This window comes from Bufo gargarizans, chromosome 5, assembly GCF_014858855.1.
Source record: "Bufo gargarizans isolate SCDJY-AF-19 chromosome 5, ASM1485885v1, whole genome shotgun sequence".
Lineage (NCBI taxonomy): Eukaryota > Metazoa > Chordata > Amphibia > Anura > Bufonidae > Bufo > Bufo gargarizans.
In genome coordinates, this window is record NC_058084.1 from 140,248,368 (window position 1) to 140,266,533 (window position 18,166).

Genomic DNA, 18,166 nt, shown 5'->3' on the forward strand with positions numbered 1-18,166 from the left:
ACAATAAAATGCATCTGCCACACTGACCATGCTGCCAGCTTTATACGTCATCCTGCAATATTTTACAATCAAGCCTAAGACCTAAAGACCTATCACTATCTAACAAACTAAGTTAGATTACAGTAGGGATGAGGTAAATATAATTAACTATAAAACAAATCACTGTTGGAAGCACAATCAATGTACCCGTATATTCAGTTATGTTATCACACTAAACAGCTCATGAGACTGGCCATCTTGTGACTGCCAGCTTTGCGTGCTGCATGCCCCCACAATCAAAGCTGGTAAGCTCTGCAGGCACAGCTGGCAGAACATCTTATAAGAAGTGTGTAAGGGTGCCTTCACATGTAGCAGAAAATGTCTGCTACTGCAAATCAGTTCCATTCACCTGAATGAGGCTTGCAGAAATCCACGTGCTTTCCGTTAAAACAATCCCATTCACATGAATGAACTGATTTTTAGCTGCAGAAATGTCTGCCATGTGTAGGTACCCTAACACTTCAGCAACATTTATTACTTAGATCAGTTTGTATCTAATGCTGTGATCATTTACAATGTGCTGTTTATCCAATATATCTAAGCCTATTGTGATGGGGAGTTAGGGTATCTAAGCCTTTAATGTTGCTTAGCTGGTGTACTTAAATCATGTGTGATGCTGTGCTACTTATTTGCTGTATCTAAGCCATTATATTTCATGCTTTGGTAGTGAATCAGGGTGTCAGGAATAAGGACCGCCTATCTCCTAGTTATTATAATGTTTGCTGTGATAATATATGTTTTATGGTTATGTGTTGTGGTCCAAAAAGATGCTCCTATAATTGGCAGTAAAAAAAATGCCCCTTTAGTGCCCCCAGATGCCTTCATAGTGCTCCTCTCCCCCTAGTGACCCAAATAATGTGCCAGTAAAAAATTCCCCTTCTTAGTGCCCCCAGAGTGCTCCTCTCCTCAATGTTTCAGTAAAAAAATGCCCCTTTAGTGCCACAAGATGCCCCATAGTGCTCCTCTCCCCCATAATGTGCCAGTAAAAATGCCCCTATAGTGCCACCAGATGCCCTTAGTGTTCCTCTCCTTATAGTGCCCCCCATAAAGCACCAGTAAATAATGCCCCTTTAGTGCCACCAGAAACCCCCATAGTGCCCTCTCCCCCATAACGTGCCAGTAAAAGTACACCAGGGTCTTGCCTGGCATGAAGATGTGACATTTTTTGCAACTTCAAAACAAAAAACAATTGCACATAATAAATAAGACTTAAAAGAGGTATTCCCATCACAAACAATGGTGTATATCGTTAGGATATGCCCCCATTGTCTGATTGGTGTGGGTCCCACCTCTGGGAACCACACCTGCGCCGAGAACGGAGCGAGGAGAGAAGTGGCCCGCTTCCATTTATTTCTATGGGGCCGAACCAGCTATCTGCTATCTTCAGCGGCCCCATATAAATTAATGGAGAGCAGCTGCAAGAGGTGGGACCCACACCTATCAGACAATAGGGGCATATCCTAGCGATATGCCCCCATTGTCTGTGATGGCAATACCCCCTTAAAGGTGTTAATCTGAAATCCTGAACTAATTTTCAATACATTTCTAAAAGTGGCCAGGCTCACCGAATTTTGCTAAATCGGAACAAATGTCCAAAAATATGCAACAAATGTTGCACGGGGGCATCATTTGTGATATTTTTATGCCACAAAATTGGCATAGCAGACTTAACAAATGTGCCCCACAGTATATTTTTTAACCATACAAAAATATCTGATTTAGGCTCTGCTTTATTCGAGATTAGAAAAAATAAACTACCTTTAAAACAGAATGCAACACTCACTCGGTATCTTGTTATCATTGACTTCTATTGTACAAAAAAAATAAAAAATAAAACAGGATCCATTTGGATCACTCATTTTCTTCGGAGGACACAAAAAAAAGAACCTGTGTCATTTTTATGTTTGCCCAACATAAAAAAGTACCTTCCAACAGGATGGAAATGGAGTGAACCTAACTTTACAGATTGAAGAAAATGAAGTTCCACACTTTCTTCAAAACTGAACAATCCTTCCACTGTTTGAAGATAACACCATGGGGTCAAGAATCTTTTAAAGAGGAACGTAGAAGAAAATGTTCACCAAACTGCACATTTTATATATAGAATGTGAGCTCTACAGACAAAAGGGAAGCAATATTTACACCAATAAAACACTCAAATCATGTTTTCAACCTCCAGTCAAGCATGATATCAGATAATTGTAAATGCTAATTTTCCCTCAGTGTTAAATAGAACTCTATCCTGCAAAACGATGTGAAAATTGCTGTTTTATCCCCCGATCCCCCTCCTTCCCATCTGCTACTCACTGTTTTACACTGCACTGACTTTTAAGTACAGTAGCAGAGAAGTTTCTTGAACATTTAGGCTTCTTTCACACTAGCGTTAGGATTGTCTAGCAGGCTGTTCGACTTGCCGTATCCTGGCTAACGATAGCACACCTGTGCTGCTGGAAATCCGCTCCGGCCCTGAAGAGAAATGTGATTCCATCTAGTCTTTAAACGTGTAAAGAATTGTTATAACATCTCACCCACGCACTTTCACCTTCCCCCGCTGTGAGTTTAGTTTCGCTTATCTGTCCCAGGACAGATTCTGGGAATATCCTAGAACTAGAACAAAAGTTCTTGTCTTATTCAGGGTCATTCGGCACAACTGCGTACATTCTATGTGAGTGATTAAAACCTATTCGTCTTATTTCCTGCACGTATACATACCATAAAAGGACGTTCCGGTAGTATGTGTGTGAGCACCAACGTTTATCTTTTAGGATTGGTTTAACGCTGTTATGCAAACTTTTCAATTTGCCTATATAAGGCCAAGTGATAGCATAATAAAGTTAGAGTGTTTCTCAGTGATACTTGTGTGTGTCTGTTATTGCCAACTGAGAAACATCTCTCCTGATGTCAGTGTCTCAAACCAAGGTTGTCGTAGAGGTCCAGAAAGGTCCAAATCCTTTCAGGCCCCATTCACTACAGTGGGGGAGGGCTGGAGGTCTGGCCACAGCAAGTTAAGCATGCCAAAAGGCAGCGGGGGAAAAATATAAACGTGCTGCGGATTTTGTCCGGGCACCACTTGGCATGTTAGGGTTTGGGAAGAGCAGTGCAAATTTACCTTTTGTGGAGTAGTGTGCAATTGAACCTTTATTCTGATGCATTCTGTTCTGCATGTGCACTGGGGCAGTGTTTTACTGTGAAGTGCTGTCACAGTCTCTCCACTTTGCTGTAAGTGAAAGCTGTAGTGGTCTTCTATTTGGATCATACAGTTGTCACTCAGGGGAAGGGCTATGAAATAGTTCAAAGTTGAGAGCAGGGTGTACTTAACATTGAAGCCATGCAGAAGCAATATTCATAGTCATACTACTGATCACAAATGCTATTCCAAAAGTAATTTTTTACTGCTCTCCCCAGCATCTACCTAGTGCTGTCAGCAGTTTAGCATGGTCATAACCGCTGACAGATCTGCTTTAGGCTACATGCACACAAACGTTGTTTGTTTCTGTGTCCATTCCTTTTTTTTGCGGATAGGATGCGGACACATTCATTTCAATGGGTCGGCAAAAGATGCCGACAGCACACCGTGTGCTGTCCACATCAGTAGGTCTGTTCCGTAGCCCCTACGGAGGTCCTATTCTTGTCCATTTTAGGTATTGTTACAATGGATCCGCAAAAGAAACGGATGGCATACAGTCATGTGCATGTAGCCTTAAGCATACTTCTGAATAAAGAATACCTGAATGAATAAAAAGTGCTTTCTGAAATTTACACATTACTGTATATCTTAGTTATTTGAAAGAGGTTTTCCACAAAATAATATTCTATACTTTTCAAACCAGCACCTGGCTTTTGTAATATCATGTAATTAAAACTTTAGCATTGCCACTTATTCAGTAAAATGTATCTGTATAGTAACACCTACTTTTCTCCTTATTTCTCTCTCCACCTTGCTGAGGTGGTCACACATTCTCAGGTCCATCCTCCAACTGCCACCAGCCCTATCAACTGCTAAAATCTGTAACAATTACAGCCGCAGCAGAAAGAACACATCGTAAAAAATATGAAAAGGGAGAAGGCTGCAACAGAAAAGACAGCTTGATAAGAACTTGGCAGAGCAATGAATGGGGAGCTCTCTGGATCCACGTGAGGTACAGTGCTCATTCCAGCTTTGTAAGAAAGAGATTGCCATGCACTATATAATGTTTGGTTTTAATTTTTTTTTTTTTTTATTACTCACGGAATAACCCCTTTAATTACAATAAATTCATTAAATTTTAAGACAATTTAAATGTCTTTTAATATGTTTTTGAAATTAATCTGCTACACTATTCTGAACTAGGCACTTTAGGCAATTTGTTATTACCAGAGTTAGTAGCTGACAAGAAACCTATCAACTGAAAATGTTGCATAGGTTGCAAGTTTTTAAGACATTGCCCTGAGAAGGCCTACTGAAAAATATCTTCACTCATTATTCGAATAATATGATTTTGCGTTCATCTTTAAAAACACTAATGTGAAATATTTCACTCTCCAATGTGTTCTGAAGCATACTTTCTTTGATATTAACCTCTGGAGAGCAAATAAGGTTGATGGATAAAAAAAAAAAAATGATGTTTTTGTGAGAGAATTGCTGAAAACAGCTAAATTACATTTCAACAAAATTGAATTCCTATTCTGCTTGAAACTGAACTTAGCCCTGTACTTGGCCATCTAATCAGTATCACAGACTTTCAGGCAGTAACACACAGGCTCAACCACCACTCCATTCAACTAGGGAATATGGGACCCCTCAGTGAGAATCCCAGCTGTGGGCAATCTTCAGCCATTCCCTTTAATAGGCTACAGCATCTTGAAAAAATATTCATACCTTTTGACTTTCAAAAAAAATTCACATTACACCCACAAATAAAAATCTGAAAAATGTGGCATGCATTTCTATTCCGTTCCCTGACATCCCTAAATAAAATCCAACCAACTGCCTTTAGAAGTTACCTAGTTTGTAAATAAAGTCAACCTGTCTGTAATTTATTCTCAGTATAATTACAGCTGTTCTATGAAGTCCTGAGAGAATTGCTAGAGAAAATTAGTGATCAAATAGCTTTATGAAAACCAAGGAACACATCAGACAGGTCAAGGCTAAAGTTGTTGAGAAGTGTAAAGCTGGGTTAGGTTATAAAAAAAATGCCAAGCTCCTAACATCTCACAGATGGTTCAATCCATCATCCAAAATGATAGATTTTTGGCACGGACACATTAATAAATCTAGGGGGTTCAGCCTGCACAACCCAGTATGCAGGTGCACATTGCTATGGCGAAATACAGATACAAAGCAAAAACACAAATGCAATCGCACTCTGCAAACCAGCACTCTGCCCTGCCTTTATGCTGGATGTTGAATAAGGCATTGGTGTACATTTTGTCCAAAGCGTAATAAGCCACTCACCACGTCAAGGTCGCCTTCATGAGTGCGCTCCCTGGACTTTGTGTGGCTATTCATAACAGGTAGGAACTAGTGTTAGGGACCACTCATGAAGGCGACCTTGACGTGGTGAGTGGCTTATTACGCTTTGGCCAAAATGTACACAAATGCCTCATTCAACATCCAGCATAAAGGCAGGGCAGAGTGCTGGTTTGCAGAGTGCGATTGCATTAGTGTTTTTGCATTAATAAATCTGGGCCACTGTTTCTGTCTTTTATAGTGGCGGTTCACTATAAGGAAAAGAAAGAAAACAGAACCTGTTAAACTTCATAAACTTCTGAAGAAAAAAAATGATGAAGTTTAGCCTGTCAACTTGATAGAATAATACTAAAAAGTTGCCTTTTTAACCCTTTCTTAACCCTTTTTAACCCTGTCATTGATACCTTTCTGGGGTATCTACTTTTTTATCACTTTTTATGGGATTAATACTTTTATAGTTTGATAGTATGGGTGTTTAAGCATGTGGCGATACCCATGATTAGGGATGAGCGAATCGACTGGATGAAATATCCGAAGTAGATTTGCATAAAACAGGAGCTCCATACAGTATTACAATGTATTGGCTCTGATGAGCGAAGTTATTACTTCGCAAAGTCTCATGAGACTTTGCGCAATAACTTCATAAATTAATTTGTACTGTAAAAAAGCCGGAATTAGACTTACCGGTAATTCATTTTCCACGAATCCACCATGACGGCATGATATCCCACCCTGAAAATACATTTTACTCCAAAATTTGGTATGAACTTAATACCAAAAAAAAACAAAAAAAAAAAACACTGATTTTTTTCACTCATTAACTGGTGATTGTGGCACTATAATCTGGAACTCACTGGTGAATGGTGGTGGGAGGGGTCCTTTTAAACCTATCTCTGTTCCTGCCCCTACAGAGGTCAGGGGTCAATCTCTCTGGGCCGTCATGGTGGATTCGTGGAAAATGAATTACCGGTAAGTCTAATTCCGGCTTTCCACTTCACCACCATGACGGCCCAGAGAGACATAACAAATTATATACGTCTTAGGGTGGGGCAACGGCTTGAAGGACCTTGCGACCAAAAGCCAGGTCAGAGGACCTGGATAAGTCAAGTCTGTAATGTTTAGTGAAGGTATTTACACTGGACCAGGTTGCAGCCCGGCATATTTGGTCTAGGGAAGCTCCTGCTCTTTCAGCAAAAGAGGCCGACATGGCTCTCGTAGAGTGAGCCCGAATGACCTCTGGACAACTGATGCCCTCAATCCTGTAGCAGTCTGTAATAGTCTGTTTTACCCATCGGGCAATGGTAGATCTGGAAGCTGCATTCCCCTTATTTTTACCACCAAATAGCACTAGTAAGTTGTCCACCTTCCTCAGGTTTCTAGTGACCTCTAGGTACTTTAGCACTGTTCGTTTAACGTCCAGGGTATGGAAGCGTTCTTCTCCAGAATTCTTAGGGTTTTCACAGAAGGAGGGAAGAATGATCTCCTGGTTCCTATGGAAGTCGGTTACTACCTTTGGTAAAAACGTCGGGTCTAGCCTCAAGGTGACACGGTCGTCCTGAATAATGAGGTATGGTTGTCTTATTGACAATGCCTGGATCTCGCTCAATCTTTTTGCTGATGTTATAGCAATAAGAAAAGCCGCCTTCTGGGAAAGATGCTTCAGAGAACTTGAGTCCAGGGGTTCGTAAGGCGGACCTGTGAGTCCGTTAAGGACGGTGTTTAAGTCCCAGGTAGGCACCTTTGATTTGAGAGAAGGTCTTAGTCTGGCTGCAGATCTCAGGAATCTTTGGATCCATCTATGGTTGGCTAGTTCAGAATCAAAATATGCACTAAGCGCTGAGACCTGGACTCTAAGGGTAGAAGGACTTAACCCCGACTCTAGGCCCTTCTGCAGGAAATCCAAAATCTTCAGTATATTCGGTCTGGTTTGATCTGGGGCTTTGTCGCCCGACCAGGTGCAGAACCTCTTCCAGATTTTTAAATAAATGGCGTTTGTCACCTTCTTTCTGCTGGCTTTTAAGGTAGAAATAACCCCCTCAGAGAGACCTCTACGTCTTAGAAGATTGGACTCAGGATCCAAGCCGAGAGACTGAAGATTTCCGGATGAGGATGGAGAACCGGCCCCTGGATCAGGATATCCTTCCTCCTTGGGAGAATAAAAGCTTCCTGAGAGGAGAGTTTGGTTAGTATCGAGAACCAGCTCCTCTTGGGCCAGTACGGAGTGACCAAGATTACTCTGGCTCTGTCCCTGATGATCTTCTGGAGGACCTTTGGGATTAATGGGAACGGAGGGAAGGCATATGCAGTGTCCCAGTTCCAGTGTAGGGAGAAGGCGTCGATCGCTAGGGGCCTGTCCCTTGGGTTTAGGGAGCAAAAGGTTGATACCTTTGCGTTTGTTCTTGTAGCAAATAGGTCTACCTGAGGGAGGCCCCTCCTCTGGACAATCAGATTGAAGACGTCCCTGTTTAAAGACCATTCCCCCTGGTCTATGGTAGTCCTGCTGAGGAAGTCTGCTGCACAGTTTAAGCTTCCTTTTAAATGAATTGCAGATATCGACTTTACGTTCTTTTCCCCCCAGAGGAATATCTTTTTGGACAGACCTAGCTTCTGAGATCATGTGCCCCCCTGATGTTTGAGGTAGGACACGGTCGTTACATTGTCTGAATAGACCTTTATATGTTGGTTTCTTAATTTTTGAGCGGCTACCTGTATTGTCTCCCAGACTGCCCTGAGCTCCCTGTAGTTTGAAGACTGGGCTGCGATACTTTGAGGCCAGTCTCCCTGGTAGAGGTCGGAAGCAATTTTTGCGCCCCACCCCTTTACGCTGGCGTCGGTATGGATAAGCACTGCTGGGGTTCTGAACCAGGCCATGCCCTTCGTTAAGTTTCTTGTTTGAAGCCACCACCGTACTGAGGATTTTATGTGGCCCGGGATCAGGATTTTCTTGTCCAAAGAAGATAGGTTCCTGTCCCACCTCCTGAGAAGCCAGGACTGAAGGGTTCTGTAATGGGCCTGGCACCAAGGGACTGCTACTATGCAGGCTGTCATCTGACCTAAGAGACTCATCGCTTCTCTGCACGAGAAGGATCGACGTCCTAGGAAGGCTCTGATAGCCGACTGCAGGTTCTGGATTCTTTCTGCTGGGAGAAAGGTTGTTAGTTTTTCTGAATCTAACAGGACCCCCAGGAATTTTACCCTGGTATTTGGAACTAGGGATGACTTTTTTAGGTTTATCACCCACCCCAGAGATGTCAGAAGGGAGCAGAAGATGTCTCGGTCTGCTATGGACTGATCCACAGAGTTGGAAATTAGTAGAAAATCGTCTAAATACGGGACGACCGTCACCCCCTGAGGTCTCAGGGAGGCGACCATCTCCACCACCAGTTTCGTGAAAATCCTTGGGGCTGAAGCCAGCCCGAAGGGGAGAGCCACGAACTGGAAGTGGTGAACAGACCCTCTGTGATCCCTTATTGCGAATCGCAGGAATCTTTGAGACAGGAGGTGAATAGGAACATGGTAGTATGCGTCCTTTAAGTCGATTGTACAGAGGGACGCATTTTTTTGAATTAAAGGAATGGTGGAATTTAGGGATTCCATCTTGAATTTTTTGTAGGTGACGAATCTGTTTAGTCTTTTGAGGTTTATGATCATACGGAAGGAACCCCCGGGTTTCTTTACCAAGAAAAGGCTGGAGTAGAACCCCTGCCCCCGCTGAAGCTCGGGAACGGGAATCACCACTCCTAAGTCCCGGAGATTCTGAACCTCCTTCCAGATCTGGCTGAGCTGACAAGGAGATGGGTGGTGAGAAACCAGAAACACATTTGGAGGGGGGGAAGATAACTCTATCCTGTAACCGATTCTGACAAGATTTTGAGCCCAGGGGCTGGAAGAAGTCTGTTGCCACTGAGCAAAAAACTGGGATAGTCTTCCCCCTATCCTGGCGTCACTGCTTCTCACCTCCCTTGTTTTGGGGATTAAGGAGGAAGCCTCTACCCCTCCCCCCTTTTGGGTAACTCCAACGTCCGGTTTTACCCCTGCCACGAAAGGAGCTGCTCTGGGAAAATTGACCACGAAAGGAGGTTTTCCTTTTAGCGGTCTTCTCTTCAGGGAACCCCTTTTTTTTATCTGTAGCCTTCTCAAGGATCCTGTCCAGAACGGGACCGAACACATATTCCCCTGAGAAGGCTATAGAACATAACTTCATCTTGGAAGAGATATCTCCCGACCAAGATTTCATCCAAAGTGCCCGTCGGGCCGCATTGGACAAAGCGGCATCCTTGGCTGAGAACCTAATCGTTTCTGCGGAGGCATCCGCCAGAAAACCTGTGGCAGATTTTAGTAGGGGAATAGTATCGAGTATCTGGTCCCTAGAAGTCCTGTTAACTAGATGGTTTTCTAGTTCGTTCAGCCATAGGTACATAGACCTGGCGACTGAAGTAGCGGCTATGTTAGTCCTGACGCTAAACATTGCTGCCTCCCAAGATTTTTTTAACAGACTGTCGGCCTTCCTTTCCATAGTGTCCCTTAACTGACAGGAATCTTCAAATGGAAGTGAGGTTTTTTTTATTAACCTTGGCCACCTGGACATCAATTCTAGGAACCTCATCAAAGATCTTAGAATCTGACGGGTCAAACACAAGGCGGTTTCTGAATTCTTTGGAAATTCCCAGTTTCTTTTCAGGATGGGCCCATTCATCCATCACCATTTCCTTAATGTTTTCATTTATGGGGAAGACCCTGGAGCGTTTGACCCTCAATCCCCCGAACATCTCCTCCTGAATCGTATGGGGTTGCTGGATATCCTCCACCCCCATGGTATCCCTGACGGCCTTTAAAAGGTCACTCATCTCGCTGGAGGTAAAGAAATATTTCTTAGTGTCCTCAATGATCTCGCCCTCAGATAGGGGTTCCTCATCCTCTTTTCTAGGGGATGAGGCGTTGTCCTCTAAATACTCTGAGTCAGAAATATCCGCCATTCTGGGTCGTTTAGGGGGGCGAGGCCCTCGGATATCCTCGCGGAGGGAGGTCAGGGAAGACTTAACCTCTTCCTGGATCATGGATCTGAACTCCTGCATAATTGAGGGCTGTTCCTCTCTCACTATTTTAGCGATGCAATCCGAGCAAAGTTTTTTTGTATAGCCCTCCGGAAGCCGGACGGAGCACTGGAGGCATCTGGCGGTCTTCTTTAACTTTTTTAAAGGTAGTTTGGCCTAAAGTGAGAGAGGCAGCCCATTAATTTATGCCAGTCAGGTATAGGAGCATAATTTAGTGCAGTATACCCGCAGACCCCCAGGGGGAGGGACAGTGAATACACAAGAGTGTGCACACATATGGACCCCCCTGCATTGTGAAGCTGCCAGCTGCCCAGGTGGGCTACTCACGCAGGGGCGCTCTGAAACGGTCTGCTCCTTCAGCTGTGGGACCTTTTGCTGCGGCTCCTTCTCCCTCTCCTGGTCCGACATGTCTGCGAGCAATCGATGCAGAGAACGCCGCGGGAAAGAGTGCTGGGAGCGCTTTATTGAGAGGCCCCGTCTACTTCCGGGTTTCGCCGGTAACCCGGAAGTGACGTCAGACGCGCGCGACTATGCAGAGCGTCTTTCCGGTCGGCTCCCCCACAAGGAGGTAGGCGACCTGCGGCAGCTCAGGGCAGGCTTCCCACCCGTAGGGAGCGTGACCCCGGCGTCACCCTGCCAGCTTTGGAATAATCCGCCGGAGAGCAGGGGACGCTTACCTGGATGATGGAGCCGTAAGGGAGGCCACGAGGACAGCCGATGCGGTCATCCAGGTACCTTGGAAAATAAAAAACGAGGTCCACTTCACCTCCCTGAAGCCAGAGAGGACTTTTTCTCTGTCCTGGCCGCTATAGGGGCAGGAACACACTGGTGAATGGTGGTGGGAGGGGTCCTTTTAAACCTATCTCTGTTCCTGCCCCTACAGAGGTCAGGGGTCAATCTCTCTGGGCCGTCATGGTGGTGAAGTGGAAAAAACATTTCACAAACTCCGGTTCGGTTCCAAGGTGCCACTTGGAACCGAACCAAAGTTCAGGAAATGTTTTTTTACAGTACAAATTAATTTATAAAGTAATTACGCGAAGTTTCGCGAGACTTCACAAACTGATAACTTCGGCTCATCGGAGCCAATACATTCTAATACTGTACGGAGCTCCTGCTCGATACAGTATTGCAACAAAGTTTTATGAGAATCGACTTCAGATGTTTCAGCCAAAGTCGATTCGCTCATCCCTACCCATGAAGTGTATTTTTTTATTTTTTTTATTCTCATTTTGGGGAAAGGGGGGTGATTTGAGCATTTATACTTTAAAAAATATATATATATATATTTGTAAAAACTTTGTTAACAATCAGTCATTCCATTGCCATTATCATAGATTCCAATGCCCTAACATTGGAGTATATGATAATTTTACAACTTTTCTATGGAGCCCTATTACAGGCAAGGGCTCCATAGGAAAGACTGTCCTCCTGTCATAGATTGTGACAGGGGCTGCCGCAAAAAAGTTCTGACTCTTCCGATCGCCGGACGGGGGAACCGCAGCATAACCGGAAGCACGTGCTTTCAGTTTCTAACTCGCTAAGATGCCGTGGTTAGGTTTGACCACGGCATCGGAGGGGTTAATCGACATTAGTGCCGGAGGCGAACATTAGCGGCAGGTGTCTGCTTCTTTATAGTGATTGGAGTTTCCCTGCACACAAATTTTAAAGTTTATAAATGATAATCTCTGGGGAGTGACTCTTTGCCTTTCTCTACTGCTCACTTATCACTTTAAAAAAAAACATGTGGAACTTAGAAGAATATTTACAATAATTTCCATCAGAAAACTGGTGTAAATTATGACTAAAAACTCCCACATGGACATCACCGATAAAACAAATTTAAGAGAAGCTTTCTTTTTAGTTCTAGGTGGAAGTTGGTTTTAGTCTTCATGAGTGCATAAATGCATCATATGGATAGATGGTAGATGTAAGAATGTTTGATTGCATTATGAAGCTTCCTACGCACTTTATGCCTTAGTGTGGCTTATAAATAAAACACGTTGAATTTCATGAGTCTTACAAACATTTTTCTTCCAATTTTTTTTTTTTGTTATTACGTCTATGTGCTATAGAGAACTCTATGGGAAAACTTATTTTGTTTTTCCACATTTCTCACACTTCAATATTTCAGATTATCAAATAAATTTTAATATCAGACAAAAATAACCTGAGCAAATACAAAAAGCATGGTCCTATGTGAAAAAATAATTGCCCCCCCCCCCCCCCCCCCCATGAATTAACTGTAATTAACCACCATTTTGGGGAACAGAGTTCAATTTCACTACTCACACTGAGGCCTAATTACTGCCAGACCGGTAGAATTAAGAAATCACTTAAATAGAACCTGTCTGACAACAAGAAGTAGCTAAAAGATCTCAAAAAGCACATCAAGCAATTCAAGAACAGATGACAAAGAAAGTTATTGACATCTATCAGTCTGGAAAAGGTTACAAAGCCATTGCTAAGGCTTTGAGACTCCAGCAAACCACAGGGAGAGCTATTATCCACAAATGGAGAAAACATGGAACAGTGGCGATCCTTACCAGGAGTGGCCGGCCTACCAGAATAACTCCAAGAGCACATTGATGACTCATCCAGGAGGTCACAAATGACGCCAGAACATCTACAGCAGTGCAGGCCTCACTTGCTTCAGTTAATGTCAGTGTTTATGATTCAACAAAAATGGTATCCATGGGAAGTGTTCCAAGGCAAAAACCACTGCTGACCAAAAAGAACACAAAGGCCTGTCTCACATTTGCCTAAAAACATATTGACAATCCCCAAGCCTTTCGGGAAAATATTATTTGGACTGATGAGACAGAAGTGGAACATTTTGGAAGGTGTACATCCCCTTAGATATGTAGTAAAACTAAAACAGCATTTCAGAAAATGACCATCATACCAACAGTCAAACATGGTGGTGGTAGCATGACGGTTAGGGGCTGCTTTGCTGATTCAGTACCTAGATGACTTTCTGTAATTGATAAAACCATGAATTCTTCTCTCTACCAGAAAATCCTGAAAGAGAATGTCCAGCCATCAGTTTGTGACCTTAAGCTCAAGTGTACTTGGGTTCTACAGCAGGACAATCATCTCAAGCACATCAGCAAGTCCACTTTTAAATGTCTGGAAAAATTGAGATGCTGTGGCATAAATTTAACCAGGCTTGAAAAGCCTGCAATGTGGCTGAATTAAAATAATTCTGCAAAGAAGGACCCAACATTCCTCCACAGAGATGTGAAAAACTCATTGCCAGTTATCACATATGCTTGATTTCAGTTGGCGTAACCAGTTATTAGGTTTAGGGCACAATTACTTTTTCACATAGGGCTAGGTTGTTTTGTATAGTTTTTTTTTTCCCCCTTAATAAATAATCATAAAAAGAAAACCTGCATTTTTATTTATTTACTTAGGCTTTCTTTGATATTCAAATTTGTTTGATAATCTGCAACATTTAAGTGTGAAAAATGTGCAAGTGTGAAATCTGTAAGGGGGCAAATACTTTTAACAGCACTGTACTTTTTAAAAGTAAAGCCACTGAAAAAAGAAACAAAGTAAGGCCTAATTGACACATTGGGGGAGACTTATAAAAAAGGAAAACTGCTTTAGTTGCCCAACGCAATCAATCCGATTCCACCTTTCATTTTTCAGAGGTACTTAGGAAAATGAAAGATAAAATCTGATTGGTTGCTATGGGCAAATAAGCCAGTTGTGCTTAACACCTGTTTGGATAAATTTCCACTAATGTGTTTTAGCGAGCAAAAATCAAGAGAGTAGCATACACAGACATTAGGTGTAATGGAAAGATTTGCTCCTGTTCTGTAATTCGACAGTTTTAGATAATCACTGATATACAGTTGAAACTCGAAAAATTTTAATATAGTGCAAAAGTCCATTTAATTTAGTAATGTAAATTAAAAGGAATTGTATTAATGCAGCTTAAAATTTGAATTGTGCTAAAAGGTCCAATATCGTAGGCTCAAAGCGTCAACACTCTAGACAGCTACTTAATCCATATCCACTGAGCAAAGGGTACCTCAAAATTGTGACTTTGGGGTTTCATAAACTGTAAGCCATAATCATCCAAATTATAACAAATAAAAGGCTTGAAATATCTCGCTTTGCATGTAATGAGTCTCATATGTTAGTTTCAACTTTTAAGTTGCATTACTGAAATAAATGAACTTTGCACGATATTCTAATTTTTTCGAGTTTCTCTTGTAAAACATTGACCAAACACAGACTTGTGAATTAAGCCTAAACATAATGAAAAAAACTGCAAAAAAAAAAAAAAAAGGACTGTGCATTTTATATTTCCCGATTCGCTTTATGTGTGAAACCATCAAAATGACATAAAAATTAAACTGAAATGAATTGGCAGCTTATGAAATGGGCCAATAGTGTGCACGTCTGAGATATGGAAATGAGATATCCCACTAAAGAAAGGCACCAACGTCTTAAACTACCATCCATACCGGCATTCAATAGATGCAACTTAGACAAATAAAAGACATCGTTCAGTTTATTCTCTCTTCCATTAAAACATCATACTGGATAAATACACAGTTTAGTCATTGTAATACAAGCATACAAAAGGTATAAAAGACAATAAAAAAGAATGACACTACAACACCCAGCGGTTTTACAGTGGACACATTTCATCCAGTTTACGGTCCATTTAAAAACACATACTACCAGCTATAAGTGTCATATGACTGTTCACAAGTATAATAGCTTCAATGTAAGATCATTCACAATTCTTCGCTCTTTATTGCATTCTGGCTCTTGTAATTTTCCTTTATATTGCCACAGAATTCATAAGAGACATTTAATACCATTTTTAATGAACAGTGGGTGGCACATTATCTCTGTTATGACTGATGAAAAAGAAGACGGCTGTAAGGAATTGGCTACTTGAATTGCTTACTCCGTCCTCCAAGATTACTGACATGGTTAAAATGCACAAAAGTATTTTATAAAATGAAAATATTGATGCCTGGTTTAAAAAATAAAATAAAATAATGAATATATAAAAGAAAACAAACAATGTCCTGCCCCCAATGGAGTACATCTGTTCAGGTATAAACAGATGCTGAAGATTTTCCTCCGCAGAATTGTGGGTGGAAAGTCAGCAACATTTACAGTAATAGCAAAGTAGATGAGATTTTACAAATGGAAACAAATCTACGACATGAATTGACCTGCAATGCGTATTTTTATTGCACAGCATGTCAATGTAGGCTTTTGATTTCAATAGGATGAAATCTGCAGCATATTGCAAGACAGATCCGCAAGTAACTCAACAGATTTTGCAAATGCCGTTTATAGCCCTTGCGGTTTATCCTTAGAGAGATGCATTCAGCAGCTGTAATGAGGCAGGAGCAGTATATTTAACGACAAGAACAGAATCAGACCCCGTCCATACAATTTTTTGGACAACCTTTCCGAAACACAAGCTATAAAGTGTAACTGCCATTCTATTTTTATTTGTGTAATGTATAGAAGCAATAATACTGACCATTTTTATAACATACTTTAATTACTGAAATGATACATTTCTATTAGAAAAATAGCTCTAAAGTGGCCCATTTTGAGCCTTAGCAACATTCCTCTGTCTTCTGTTTACATAACAGTGGAGACTTGCTGACACTGACTGTGTTAAACAGAAGACAGAGAAGCGTTGCTAAGGCTCAAAATGGGCCACTTTAGAGCTATTTTTCTAATAGAAATGTATGATTTCAGTAATTAAAGTATATTACAAGAATGGTCAGTATCACTGCCCCTGTACATTACGCAAATAAAAATAGAATAGCAGTAACACTTTAAGAAAAGTTTGCCTGTTTTGTCCTGATGTTATCCAAAGCCATTGTTGGCACCTATTCTACATCTCCTGCCGTATTACAACCATCTAAATACACGATGAGCGGTTTGGTATATAAAGCCTTATGCACATGATAGAATTTTTGGTCCGCGTCCGATCCTCATTTTTGTGGTTCAGATGCAGACTCATTAATTTCTATGGGACCACAAAAATGCAAACAGCACATGGATGTCATCCGTGTGCTATCTACATCCATGAGTCCATACCGCAAATTATAGAACATGTCCTATTCCTGTCCGTTTTGCGAACATTAGGCATTTCTACTATTGGGCAAGCGAAAAATGCAGCATGCGCACAGCCTGTATCCATATTACATATACGCAGTTTACAAACTGCAAAATGCATACAGTCATGTGCATGAGGCCTAACACACTAAACTTGAAGAGGACCAGTTAGCCCCCCTGACATGTGTTTGTTTTTGTAAATACTTGCATTCCCTATAATGTAACTATCCTTTTTGTACAGCTCTGCATTAATCCTCTGGGAATAAATGAACAAGCTGAATGCTCACTTTGAATGCACTGAATGCACAATACCAGAGTGTGGAGAGACATGCTTCACTGATATGGGTACACACTTTTTAGTATCTTAATAGTTTTCCAGGGGGAACAGTTAAGGAATGACATAACGCAGAAATTGTTATTTAATGAGGAATGCAAATACTTACTAATACAGACATCTCAGGAGAGACAATGGGTCCGCTTAATATAATTTCACATGAGGGATGCATTTAAATATGAAAAATGTGTGTAATGCAATATAAGCAACACTGGCCATATATAAGTATAATGGAGATATAGAAATATGGACTACTGACAAGATCATTGTTTTCCTGAGATCTCTTCACACTTAACATGTTGTTCTAGAAACCTGTAAAATGGAATGGACTATAAAAAAAATGTCATTTAATACATCTGGGAAATATATAGTATTTTGCAATATTATTGAGATGCCTATGTGGACTTGTGTTGCTGGCATAGATCAGCATCTATACTCTCATTCTATTCTTCTGCAGCTTCTTTTTTTATTCCCTTATAGGCTAGGCAATTAACCTTTATACTGCCAGGAAACTAGGCTGCACCACGGTAAATAAAGGGTTTGAACGCAATTTTCTTTTTCATTTCACAGTAAAGCTTTCTAAAGCCAACCAAAGGACAATCTGTTCGTCTTAAGACAATAGAATTCAGGTTGCACTCGGAGTCACCCACGCCAAGGGTTTCTTATTGCAACATGTCCAATTCTATTTACACAGATGCCTAAGTGTGCTGTTGGTAATAAAAAGTCATTCAAATGTATAAAAAAAACTCCTGTAAAGCTAATAGAGCCGAGTCAGTTTCCAGTCTTGGGGGAAATGAAATAGTCCACGTGCTGGAATTTCAGGACCTCATTGCCCCAGCTAGTCCATCCCGGCTGCAGGTTACGGGCAAACAGCTCCAAGCATCCCACATCTGGCTTGACAAATTCTTTCAAAACCTCTGTTCAAAACACAAAGAAGAAGACAGTGATGAGGAGGAACAAAAATCAATCTTCTTTCAGATATTGGCAAGTGAAAAAGTGGAGTATTTCATTAAAAAGAAGACAGCAAATTAATTTCAAGGATTTCATCAACAGCCTATGCTATTTATAGGCAGGAAATCATTTGAAATAAGTGCCCTTGAGATTGTGAACAATGTAGTCAGAGGCTTCAATAGGGCTGATTTATCGGTTTTCATTTAGAAACAGGGAATGAGGATTTTACCGCCT

At 41.5% G+C, this 18,166-nt stretch overlaps 1 protein-coding gene across 1 annotated transcript in view; it reads right to left on the bottom strand.

Annotated features, from left to right (window-relative positions):
- Positions 1–16,316: 16,316 nt before the first annotated feature.
- Positions 16,317–18,166, bottom strand: part of METTL4 (methyltransferase 4, N6-adenosine) — a 162,691-nt gene continuing 160,841 nt past the window's right edge. Inside the window, exon 8 of the mRNA XM_044295107.1 lies at positions 16,317–17,898. Within this exon, the coding sequence (XP_044151042.1) occupies positions 17,753–17,898 (146 nt within the window). The 3' untranslated portion in view covers positions 16,317–17,752. The remainder of the gene's footprint in view (positions 17,899–18,166) is intronic.